This window comes from Panulirus ornatus, chromosome 45, assembly GCF_036320965.1.
Source record: "Panulirus ornatus isolate Po-2019 chromosome 45, ASM3632096v1, whole genome shotgun sequence".
Lineage (NCBI taxonomy): Eukaryota > Metazoa > Arthropoda > Malacostraca > Decapoda > Palinuridae > Panulirus > Panulirus ornatus.
The window spans coordinates 4409238-4422113 of record NC_092268.1 but is presented as its reverse complement, the minus strand read 5'-3'; the positions used below and the strand labels follow the sequence as shown (position 1 = coordinate 4422113).

General features: G+C 39.5%; 1 protein-coding gene across 7 annotated transcripts in view; it reads left to right on the top strand.

Moving 5' to 3' along the window:
* Positions 1-6820, top strand: part of LOC139762839 (protein lifeguard 1-like) — a 37755-nt gene extending 30935 nt beyond the window's left edge. For 4 of the 7 annotated variants that reach the window (XM_071688015.1, XM_071688014.1, XM_071688016.1 and 1 more), the window contains 3 exons: positions 2198-2404; positions 2835-3168; positions 3553-6820. In XM_071688015.1, coding sequence (XP_071544116.1) covers positions 2322-2404; positions 2835-3168; positions 3553-3849 — 714 coding nt within the window. In that variant the 5' untranslated portion in view covers positions 2198-2321 and the 3' untranslated portion in view covers positions 3850-6820. Of the gene's footprint in view, positions 1-34; positions 235-375; positions 651-2197; positions 2405-2834; positions 3169-3552 lie in introns of those variants that run through there. The other 3 variants (XM_071688019.1, XM_071688017.1, XM_071688018.1) reach the window with 3 other exon arrangements.
* The last annotated feature ends 6056 nt before the right edge of the window (positions 6821-12876 follow it).

Here is a 12876-nt window from a genome sequence, read left to right as displayed (position 1 = left end):
TAGGGGTACTGAGTGAAGGATGGACGGGGGGGGTGAGTTGACGCCCCCCCATGTGCCTTCATATCTCCTTATCACCTCCTGTTATCATGCTCGAGAGTGATAAACAGATAATGGAACTCGGAGAACAGCGGTCAACTGAGTCTGTTCCCCGTTGGCTGGAGCTGTGTCACACACAAACGGTGGGGACCAATTGGCAGTTTGGATACGTTGTTCGCGTCTTCATGACCCCCAGAGGTGATCGGTGTGACATGAGGATTGATAGGGTCCTGGTGTGACGTGACGATTGGCGGGGTCTTGGTGTGACGTGAGGATTAGTGGGGTATGGTGTGATATGAGGATTAGTGGGGTCTGGTGTGATGTGAGGATTAGTGGGGTCTTGGTGTGACGTGAGGATTAGTGGGGTCTTGGTGTGACGTGAGGATTAGTGGGGTCTGGTGTGACGTGAGGATTAGTGGGGTCTTGGTGTGACGTGAGGATTAGTGGGGTCTGGTGTGACGTGAGGATTAGTGGGGTCTTGGTGTGACGTGAGGATTAGTGGGGTCTTGGTGTGACGTGAGGATCGGTGGGGTCCAGGTGTGACGTGAGGATCGGTGGGGTCCAGGTGTGACGTGAGGATTCCCACAATAGCTGCTGGTGTGACGTGGGTAGAGGTGATTAGCTTTTCCTTCATTTTCTGTTGATTTTTTATTTTTTTTTACAACCCATCTTGTAAAGGTTGTGACATCATTTGTACCCAATACCACTGCATCCATCACCCCACCATCTCTCACTCTCACACACACACACACACACACACACATCAGTATGGCACAACTGGGTTATTATTTTCTAATGTTAACAGAGACAGCACAGATAACTGATTGCCCTAATTAAGGCAATCTCATTGATATTGATATATATATATATATATATATATATATATATATATATATATATATATATATATATATATAGCAGTGGATGGAACCATGGAAGCGGAAGTGGATCATAGGGTGGGGGAGGGGGAGAAAATCCTGGGAGCCTTGAAGAATGTGTGGAAGTCGAGAACATTATCTCGGAAAGCGAAAATGGGTATGTTTGAAGGAATAGTGGTTCCAACAATGTTGTATGGTTGCGAGGCGTGGGCTATGGATAGAGTTGTGCGCAGGAGGATGGATGTGCTGGAAATGAGATGTTTTAGGACAATGTGTGGTGTGAGGTGGTTTGATCGAGTAAGTAACGTAAGGGTAAGAGAGATGTGTGGAAATAAAAAGAGCGTGGTTGAGAGAGCAGAAGAGGGTGTTTTGAAATGGTTTGGTCACATGGAGAGAATGAGTGAGGAAAGATTGACCAAGAGGATATATGTGTCGGAGGTGGAGGGAACGAGGAGAAGTGGGAGACCAAATTGGAGGTGGAAAGATGGAGTGAAAAAGATTTTGTGTGATCGGGGCTTGAACATACAGGAGGGTGAAAAGCACACAAGGAATAAAGTGATTTGGAATGATGTGGTATGCCGGAGTTGACGTGCTGTCAATGGATTGAACCAGGGCAGGGATAAACCGTGGAAAGTTTTGTGGGGCCTGGATGTGGAAAGGGAGCTGTGGTTTTGGTGCATTACACATGACAGCTAGAGACTGAACAAATGTGGCCGTTTGTCCTTTCCTAGTGCTACTTCGTGGGGGAAGGGGGATGCTGTTTCATGTGTGGTGGGATGGTGACAGGAATGAATAAAGGCAGCAAGTATGAATTATTTACATGTGTATATATGTATATGTCTGTGTATGCATATATATTTATACGTTAAACTGTATAGGTATGTATATGTGCGTGTGTGTACATGTATGTATATGCATGTGTATGTGGGTGGGTTGGGCCATTCTTTCGTCTTTTTCCATGCGCTACCTCGCTAACGCGGGAGACATCGACAAAGTATAATAGAAGTAAATAAATATACCCTAGCTTAAAATAGGTGCCCATTTACTGACCCACCCTTAAAGGAGGATGAAAACTGGGCTGACTGTGGACTGACCGCCACAACTTGGATTCATACTCATTTGCTTGGGGGGGCCCATGAATATGTCACATTTGGCAACACTAACTGCTATACTACAGAGGTCCATAGAACATTACAGCACATTACATTTTCTTACTATGAATTTTGTCACTCTTGACATCACTGGTTCGTAAGCCGTTACTAACTATCCATAACATTCTTCAGGATGAAGTGACATAACCTCAGTTGCAATCTGCCAGTCATTGCTTTGCCATCGCTCCAGCTTCATAAAGAACAAGAATATTACGATAAGGACAGTATTTTGAGAAGACAGTTGGGAAAGGGATCCATGATGTCTGTTGACTCCTATGACATAGAGGGCGATTCTGCCTTTGCCTTCACTGAGAAGTCCGTCAGGATGGGATTTATCAGGTATGATGGCTTGCCAGACACCACAGGTAAGACGAATGCATCTACATATGTCATGTGTTCTTGTTATTACAAGAAACATCAGTTTCACTCAATGTTTGTCACTTTAAAAAGTGTCATCTTAATGTCATTATTGAGTGACATTGAGTCTTAATGAGCCATAGTGTAACTAGAACTCATTTGATCATGCTTGTTATTCAAAACCTTTTTGTTTGAAATCTTTTAGCATTGCTTTATTATATACGTGATGTCATAGGCAATGGAATTGGATCTTGTCATCTCCTTGTTTATAATATTATAAAACATAAGCACTGCAGATATAATGGTCTCACATTTGACCTGAACGTTAAGGGTCGGGTCATGAGTTATGCCATCATACACAAGGGTTGTATCATCATGATGATCAATACGTAATCACTTTGCTCTCCACCAGGAAGGTATATGGCCTCCTCTGCGTCCAGCTGGTCATCACCTTTGGCTTAGTCGCCATTATTGTCTTAATCCCACAAGTCAAGGAATTTGTCATTAACAACCCGGCACTCTTCTATTCTGCCCTTGGCATTACATTTGCAATGATCATTATCCTCGCATGTTGTGGGGAATTCAGAAGAAAGACACCCCACAACTTCATTGCTCTCATCCTCTTTACTATCTGTGAGGGGTACCTACTGGGTTGTGCCAGTGCTACCTTTGATGCCTGGGAGGTTATGGTGGCCATTGGTGCCACAATTATTGTTGCTCTGGCACTCACAGTTTTTGCTTTCCAGGTTCGTTGCCTCCTAAGTTTAGCGAATTTTATTCTGCCTTTGTAATTTAAGGTCCCCTTTTATAGGATTCCTGCATTAGTTAGCCGTGAGTGAAAAGTCACCTTTGGTCAGACTATATCAAGTTTAGCTAAAGAAGAGAGTACAGTCGTGTTAAAGAACATCTGGCTCCAAAGAAATCTATCACATCTTTGCTTTTGATTATAGCACAGCCTCGAAGCAGCAGGAACCTTATAAAAGGGGTACAGAGAAAGTAGCAATAATGATAATAATGTCATTGATTATAATGATAAAATCCTGTCCTGTACTACCAATGAAGATATTACTGAATAATTCAAAAGGCAATATCAGTTGTAGAGCTTTAAGAGAACCCTTTCATCTGGACAGACCAAATGGGACTTCACCTTGAAGGGAGGAATGCTGTACGTGTTTCTTATCATGCTGATCATCTTTGGGATCTTTGGCGGCATCTTCCATAACCAGGTTCTCAATATACTGTATGCTTGCATTGGTGCCCTTATCTTCTCGGCTTACATAGTCTTTGATACACAGCTGATGCTAGGTGGAAACCATAAGTTGACCATCTCCCCAGAGGAGTACGTTTTTGCTGCCCTCAATCTCTACCTAGATGTGGTCAACCTTTTCTTATACCTGCTCATAATCTTCTCAGGAGGGAAAAGGTAATTCAGATGATTTTCATCCTACTATGTGCAACCTCATATTGTAATTATTTTGAAATAGGTTTATACATTAAAGTCTATGAAGTCTAAATGGCAGTTAAATATAAATGCAGGAAATTTTCATCTTGCCCCCAGTGAATATATTACTTTAATGCTGGAGTTTTATAGCGCTGAGTTATTTTAGAATTACATATTATGTTACATTTTGGCCTTTGTAGAGGCCAATATAAAACACAAAGAACTATGTTGTTACATTGGTTTATCAAAGTTACACTTTTTTATGCTATCTCCCCCTCTTATAAGATTATATGTTATTTATATTTATTATACTTTGTCGCTGTCTCCCGCATTAGTGAGGTAGCACAAGAAAACAGACAAAAGAATGGCCTAACCCACCCACATACACATGTATATACATACACATCCACACACGCACATATACATACCTGTACATCTCAACGTATACATACATATATACACACACAGACATATACATATATACACATGTACATAATTCAAAATGTCTGCCCTTATTCATTCCCATTGCCACCCTGCCACACATGACATGACAACCTCCTCCCCCCACATGTGTGTGAGGTAGCCTTAGGAAAAGACAACAAAGGCCACATTCGTTCACACTCTGTCTCTAGCTGTCATGTATAATTTCCGAAACCACAGCTCCCTTTCCACATCCAGGCCCCACAAAACTTTCCATGATTTACCACAGCCGCTTCACATGCCCTGGTTCAATCCATTGACAGCACATCGACCCCAGTATACCACACCGTTCCAATTCACTCTATTCCTTGCATGCCCTTTACCCTCCTGCATGTTCTGGCCCCGATCACTCAAAATCTTTTTCACTCCATCTTTCCACCTCCAGTTTGGTCTCCCACTTCTCCTTGTTCCCTCTACCTCTGACACATATATCCTCTTTGTCAATCTTTCCTCACTCATTCTCTCGATGTGACCAAACCATTTCAAAGCACCCTCTTCTGCTCTCTCAACCACACTATTTTTATTACCACACATCTCTCTTACCCTTTCATTACTTAATCAAACCACCTCACACCACATATTGTCCTCGGACATCTCATTTCCAACACACCCACCCTCCTCCACACAACCCTATCTATAGCCCATGCCTCACTACCATATAACATTCTTGGAACCACCATTCTTTCGAACATACCCATTTTTGCTCTCCCAGATAACGTTCTCGCCTTCCACACATTCTTCAACACTCCCAGAACCTTTGCCCCCTCCCCCACCCTGTGACTCACTTCCACTTCCATGGTTCCATCAGCTGCCAAATCCACTCCCAGATATCTGAAACACTTCACTTTCTCCAGTTTTTCTCCATTCAAACTTACCTCCCAGTTAACTTGTCCCTCAACCCTACTGAACCTGATAGCCTTGCTCTTGTTCACGTTTACTCAGCTTTCTTCTTTCACATACTTTACCAAACTCAGTCACCAACTTCTGCTGTTTCTCATCTGAATCAACCACCAGTACTTTATCATCAGTGAACAACAACTGACTCACTTTCCAAGCCCTCTCATCCAGAACAGACTGCATACTTGCCCCACTCTCCAAAACTCTTGCATTTACCTCCCAAACCACCCCATCCATAAACAAATTAAACAACCATGGAGACATCACACACCCATGCTGCAAACTGACATTCACTGGGAACCAATCACTTTCCTCTCTTTCTATTCATACACTTGCCTTGCATCCTTGGTAAAAACTTTTCACTGCTTCTAGCAACTTACTTCTCACACCATATACTCTTGATACCTTCCACAAAGCATCTCTATCAACCCTATCGTATGCCTTCTCCAGATTCATAAATGCTACATACAAATTCATTTGTTTTTTAAGTATTTCTCACATACATTCCTCAAAGCAAACGCCTGATCCACACATCCTCTACCACTTCTGAAACTACACTGAAACCACTTGTGAAACCCCAATCCGATGCTCTGTATATGCCATTACCCTCTCAATCAATACCCTCCCATATAATTTACCAGGAATACTCAACAAACTTATACCTCTGTAATTTGAACACTCTTTTTTATCCCCTTTGCCTTTGTACAATGGCACTATGCCTGCATTTCTTCCCAATCCTTAGGGAGATGGGAGAATAAATACAACCCATGTAACTTCTGCATGTCATAGAAGGCATGTAAGAGGGGTGGGAGAAAGGGGCTGGAAATCCTTCCCTCGTGTATTACTTACCAAAGAAAGAACGAGTAAGGTGACATGACGGTTTTTCTTGTCTTATGCTCAGTCATCTGTTTTTGATGCTCCCTTGCTCATGCAGATAATGGCAAATGTATGAAAGAAAGAAGAAATATAGAAGAGAAATATTAACAAGGTGTTTGCATGTGATAGCATCTTCAGTGAAAGTTCACCCTAAGGGAAGTTGTATTTCTTTTTCATTGAATGAAAAGGAGTAGTCTTGTTGAGGATGTGCTTGCTCTAAAGGAGTTCATCATTTCACAAGTAATATTTGGATTGTATCTTTGAAGCTGTAGAGCCCCATAACAATGGTCCTGTGGTTGTATAATCAAAATTATTTGTATGGGATGTGTGATTCAGAAGTTCCCACCTATAATCACATAGCTTACGTCTTTCTATCTATAGCTCTGATACCTGTTCCAATTGGAACTCCCTTAAAGGGGTTACTTGGTAACAAGAAATATGTTTTTGTCAATTTCTATAATGAATAGTTTCCATGTATATAAACCTTTGAGAGATACAAAGGCAACATTGTACATTCTAGTTAATACAGGCAGTATCATGTTCAAAAATTGGTGGAATTTACAAAATTATGTAATGTTCTTAACAATTCCTTTATGTTGGTTTGAATGGTCAGTGACAAATAGTTATTTTTTAGCCTTTGTGCAAATCATTGTATTAATCTGTCGTATAACTGAGTGTCAATGTCTAAATAAAACAGAAAAGTTGATGGAGTTTGCAACCTCATTCTTTGCATAGAAACATGGGCAGAAGATTAGTGAATCTGAATCAGTATATTGATTTAATGATGAAAATAATCCAACTGAAATCCTTTTTCCTACATTTTCTTAGGTGGAACGTTTGTACCTTCAGGGTTCATAGGAAACATTTATGAATTTTTTTATAACGGGGATTAATGAAGCACTTGTACATGAAGTAGGTGGATTTATGAAGATAAAAAAGGATTTATATTATACTATGTTTATTTATGTTATGTTATATAATGATAATGATTATTTATTATATTATTTATTATATTTTGTTGCTGTCTTCCGCATTAGTGAGGTAACGCAAGGAAACAGGTGAAAGAATGGCCCAACCTACCCACATACACATGTATATACATACACGTCCACACGCACATATACATACCTATACATCTCAACGTATACATATATATACATACAGACATATACATGTAGACACATATATATAATTCACACTTGCTGCTTTTATTCATTCCCGTTGCCACCCCGCCACTCATGAAATAACAGCCCCCTCCCCCCGCACAAGTGCAAGGTAGCACTAGAAAAAGACATCAAAGGCCACATTCATTCACACTCAGTCTCTGGCTGTCATGTATAAAGCACCAAAACCACAGCTCCCTTTCCACATCTAGGCCCCACAAAACTTTCCATGGTTTACTCCAGATGCTTCACATGCCCAGGTTCAATCTGTTGACAGCACATCGACCCGGGTATACCCCATTGTTCCAATTCACTGTATTCCTTGCACGCCTTTCACCCTCCTGCATGTTCAGGCCCCGATCACTCAAAATCTTTTTCACTCCATCCTTCCACCTCCAGTTTGGTCTCCCACTAATCTCCTTCCCTCCACCTCTGACACATATATCCTCTTTGTCAATCTTTCCTCACTCATTCTCTCCATGTGACCAAATCATTTCAAAACACCCTCTTCTGCTCTCTCAACCACACTCTTTTTATTACCACACATCTCTCTTACCCTTTCATTACTTACCCAATCAAACCACCTCACACCACATATTGTCCTCAAACATCTCATTTCCAACACATCCACCCTTCTCTGCACACCCCTACCTATAGCCCATGCCTTGTAACCATACAACATTGTTGGAACCGCTATTCCTTCAAACATACCCATTTTTGCTTTCCGAGATAATTTTCTCGCCTTCCACACATTCTTCAATGCTCCCAGAACTTTTGCCCCCTCCCCAACCCTGTGATTCACTTCTGCTTCCATGGTTCCATCCGCTGCCAAATCTATTCCCAGATATTTAAAACACTTCACTTCCTCCAATTTTTTCCATTTAAACTTAACTCCCAATTGACTTGACCCTCAACCCTACAGAACCTAATAATCTTGCTCTTTTTCATATTTACTCTCAACTTTCTTCTTTCACATACTTTACCAAACTCAGTCACCAGCTTCTGCAGTTTCTCACCCGAATCAGCCACCAGATTCATTGTTGGTATGAGTAAGAAGTGTGAAATGAATAAAGGTAAAGGTGGCTGTGATTGATAAACTGATATATTTTTATGGATGGGCCATCACATGTGTAAATTTGCTGCTGAAACGTAGCAGAAGAATATAGAAGTAATCTTCATCATTCTGTGTGGTTCAGTCAACTGAATCATGATGAGTAGTGTTCTTTGATGACCTGAGGATGAAGATGCTACATTTAAAACTAAATATGAACAAGATATTATTTTTTCTATTTGAGATGGGCTGTTTCAGTGTGATATCAGTTTTAAGGAAAAATAAAAGATGTAAATGGACAAGCTGAAATTATGAGTCATGAAAAAATAATTAAGAGGTAATGAAAGTCCTGGTGAATGGCATAGATTTAAGTGTGATGTTAGCAAAAAGATTGCATGTCCTATGTCTGACATGTAGATGTAATGTTAGTCGTTTTAGGTTAGGAGAGGTAGAAAGTAAGAATTGTGGAAATATGCAACTTGCATAATTAGGATTGCCAGAACATATACAGCTTGAAGATGTAAGAAGGATGTGTTGTGTGAATACATTTTTTATAGAGATGCAGATGATTTTTTGATAATGATAGGCCATGGAGCAACACAAGGAAGTTGCAAGGTGTATCAAGATATATGACTCAGCTCTAAGAACAAGAAGAAGAAACAGACCACTGAAGAGATGGACAGATGCAGTAAGTGGCTCGATTAGAGCTATGAGGACTTCATTATCCTGGGGTAAAAGAGAGATATATTTACTTCCAACACATCTCTTGAATGTCTCAGAAGGTGACTAAAATGGGTGACATTGGAGGCCGGAAGTCCTTCCCACATGTATCACCTTTTTATAGGCAGAACAAGATAAAGCTATGTCAGGATTTTTTTTGAAAGTTCAGTCCACTATTCTTCATCTGTTATTCCTAAGGGAAGATAAAGTGAGTTGTTGGAAGAGAAAAAAAACATATGAGGATCTCGGAAGGGACAATTTCAGACTGTTTGAATTGTCATTTTGTTTGTGAAGTTGGAGGTGCAATTAATTTTGTTTGTGAAGATGGTGGTGCAGAACATTAGTCTCACTTTAGTAAACATAGCATGTAAACTGGAAAAGTAAGCGTAGTAGCTCATGATTTCCTTTAGTATATAGTATGGGTTAAGGACGATTTAGTGAACTGAGAAGCCATATGCACTTTATCCAACTCATGTTCATGGGAATAAAGTCAAAGATAGGAAGAGAAAAAAGTTTTGCATATAGTACACATTTTTTTACTTTTGCAGCTATTCTGAATGTACGTTTTCGAGATGAAGATGTCATCTTGATTTATTCACAAAGTCCAAGTTAGTTTATTCTGTAAAGATTTCCTAGAAATGTCAAATTGTGGTCTTCACCCATTCTTTCATATCCCTGAACATGGAAATTTTTGTACCACTAATATCCACGAAACACTTCAGAATACTCCTTTTGCCACGAAATCATCTCATTTTCTAATGAAATTTATTGTTCATATTCTTTTTTATTCATATGATTTGATTTGATTTTCTTATTTTCAGAGAATTCTTATTTCCTTTTTTACTGGTAAATGGCATAGATTTTAAGTTCATTGTTAGCCAAAACTTGCCTTTTTCCACTTCTGACATAGAATGTTTGTACTTTTATAATGACAGTCTACAACCATAGTAGAATAAACAGCTCCCTTTGATGTATTTTACTGCATTAGAAACATCATTTTAACATTATGGGATTCTATAACAAAGTATTACCATTTTTCATAATAAGCCCTGATATGTGGATGAGAACCTGCATGCAGGTAGGCTTTGTCTAGTATTGATAGGTATGAAAACACAAATAGTAATCACAGATAGTAATTACATCAAAATCAGTGCTTGCCAACCGTAGCCAATCCCGGCAGACCATTTCATGGTTCCCTGATCGCTTCATATACCCTGGTTAACCCCACTTATAGCACATCTTCCAATTAATTCTATCACATGCAAACCTTTCAGAGAAAAGTTGAAGAAAAAATGTTCTAAGTAGTATTTTAAAGGTCAGCTGAATGTGTTAGATTATAGGGTAACAGATGTCGGGTGTTGAGTCATGGAGGCAAGACAAAGAGGTCATGGCAAGCGGTTTGGTGAAAAGAGAAAAGATGGTGATGGGTTTGGGGATAAATTTCTTAAGACAGGGTGATAGTACTGCTGATTGGTTGAGCATGATTTTCATTGTATTTACGGGTCAAGGTAAGGTTCTTGAGGATTGGCAGAATTCATGTATGGTGCTATTATATAAAAGTAAGGAGGAAAGTAAATGCTAGATTTGCAGAGGTATAAGTCTATTGCGTATACCTGATAAATTGTATGGGAGCTTGGTGATTGCGAGGATGGTGGCATGCACAGAGCAACAGACTGGGGAGGAGCAATTTGGGTTCAGGAGTGGTAAGTGATGTGTGGATAAGGTGTCGGTCATAAACAATTTGTGTAAGAAATTCCAAAAGAGAGTGATCTTTATGTGGAATTAATGTACGTGGCAATTATGGCTCTGGAGAAAACACATTTGTTCAGTAGAAGTTGCGTAGAATATAGAGTGCAGAAAGAAAGAAAGTTACGAGAAGTGGGGAGTTTTTATCAAGAGAATTAAGGGTGTATGCCAACAGGAAGGGATGAGGTTGAGTGGTTCCATATGAAGGTAGGGCTGTATCAGGGATGTGTGATGGCACCATAGCTGTTTAATCTGTTCATCCATATGGTGGTGAGGGAAGTAAAGGCAAGTTTCGTGGAGAGTGAGACAGGTCTACAGTAGACAAAATGTGGGGGGAGCCTGGGAATTAAGACATTTGCTGCTTGCCGATACCATATCTCTGGTGGCAGTCTTAAGTAAGTCTGAATTTAGGAAAGTGAGAAGGGAGGAGGATGTTGAGAGTTAATAATGACTAAAAGTTAGGTTAGGACTCATCACCTTAACTTGTTTATAAAGTTTAGCTCATCTTCAAATGGGTCTTCTAATCTACCCATGACAGATTTCATGAAACAAGATCCACTGAAAGAGAGAACTATTAAGATTTTTTTTGTTCCTCGAATATATATGAGAGAGACTATGTGATCTGAAATAAGATTTAAGTTGAAATCCATAAAGAGGTAAGTATGAGAGATTTAACCTTTATACCATGAGGTACTGACTGATATGGCAAACACATCTCTTAATGGATTACCACCATCTTATGCTACATATTTAAACACAAATATATTAACTCCTGATTCAGTCTTTGCTTGCATGGGAAGAATTGAGTGGAATTCTTGTCATAGTATCATAGCTGAGCACAAACCTAGAACATTTCTCGTGATGTAATATAAACTTCAGAGACAAAAGGTGACATTGAACCTCAGGTTCATACATCAGAATTTATCATGATAAGTCTATATAGGGTCATGTGACCCTGGCGCATATGTATCTTTAATTAGCAGAAATGTGCCACCATAGAATCCAGTTTCCCCTGCCCAGACGTGATACAAAATCATAAACACTTGCACTGTAATTTTCATTATGAGGTTATGATGGAGTTACATATTTAATCAAGTATCCACAAAAGTTTTAAACAAAAGTTATTTGATACAACAGTATCTATTTTACTTTAGGATATACATTAGAAAACAGAAGGGATCAAAGTTATGTAAAGATTTGCCAGGATTTATATGAAAAACACATGATATTATTTTCATGATAAGTGTAATATCATTAAAGGAATGTAAGGATAGATATTTTTATTTCTAAGAAACAGGTAAAATCATATGTATGACATGAATTATGTCTTAATGATGTTGACCAATGCTCAGTTCTCTACACTGGTGGCCATGTTCAGTTCTTTAATATTAATTTCTCAGTACAAAATAATTAGGTTTATTATCTAGCTTAATTGTACTTTTTTTTTTTGCCTGCCGTCAATCATGTTGAATTTCACTAGTGGTTTACTGGATATATTTCTGTATAGATTCTATGCGATAGGTTATTGTAAGACGTCTTTATTGTCAAAGTAAAATTACATAGACAGTATATCTAGATTCAGTCATATTTGTATTTTGAGTCCTGGTCTTTCACTTCATATGTATCTTCGTATCTTTTTTTTTCTTTTGGTTTTTCTAAAATTAATTTAGAATTTGATTTGGGTAAACCACCCGCTGCCGTGCGCATGCGCGTCCCAGGACTTTGCCAACGGCGGGAAAAATGGCGAGACGGGTTACCAAGTGGGTCGTTCATTTTCCGAGCTCTGAGCTGTTATGGTTCATGGTGATTGTAATGTGAGGTCGCGACCATTAGCGAAGATGACGGTGCGCAGGCGCGAGACCTCGAACGACCACTGAGGTGAGGAATGATGACACAGTTGACCGGAGACATGACCTGTGGTGTGTGTGTGTGTGTGGCTGTGTCATGAGGAGCTCCAGTCTGTGTTGCTATTTAAGTAATTTACAAGAACAAAATATGATATCGAAATGGTTAATTACATTGTTAATTACACCTATTATAACGTAAGCAGAGTAATCTAGGCACAGGAAGGGAGGTAATT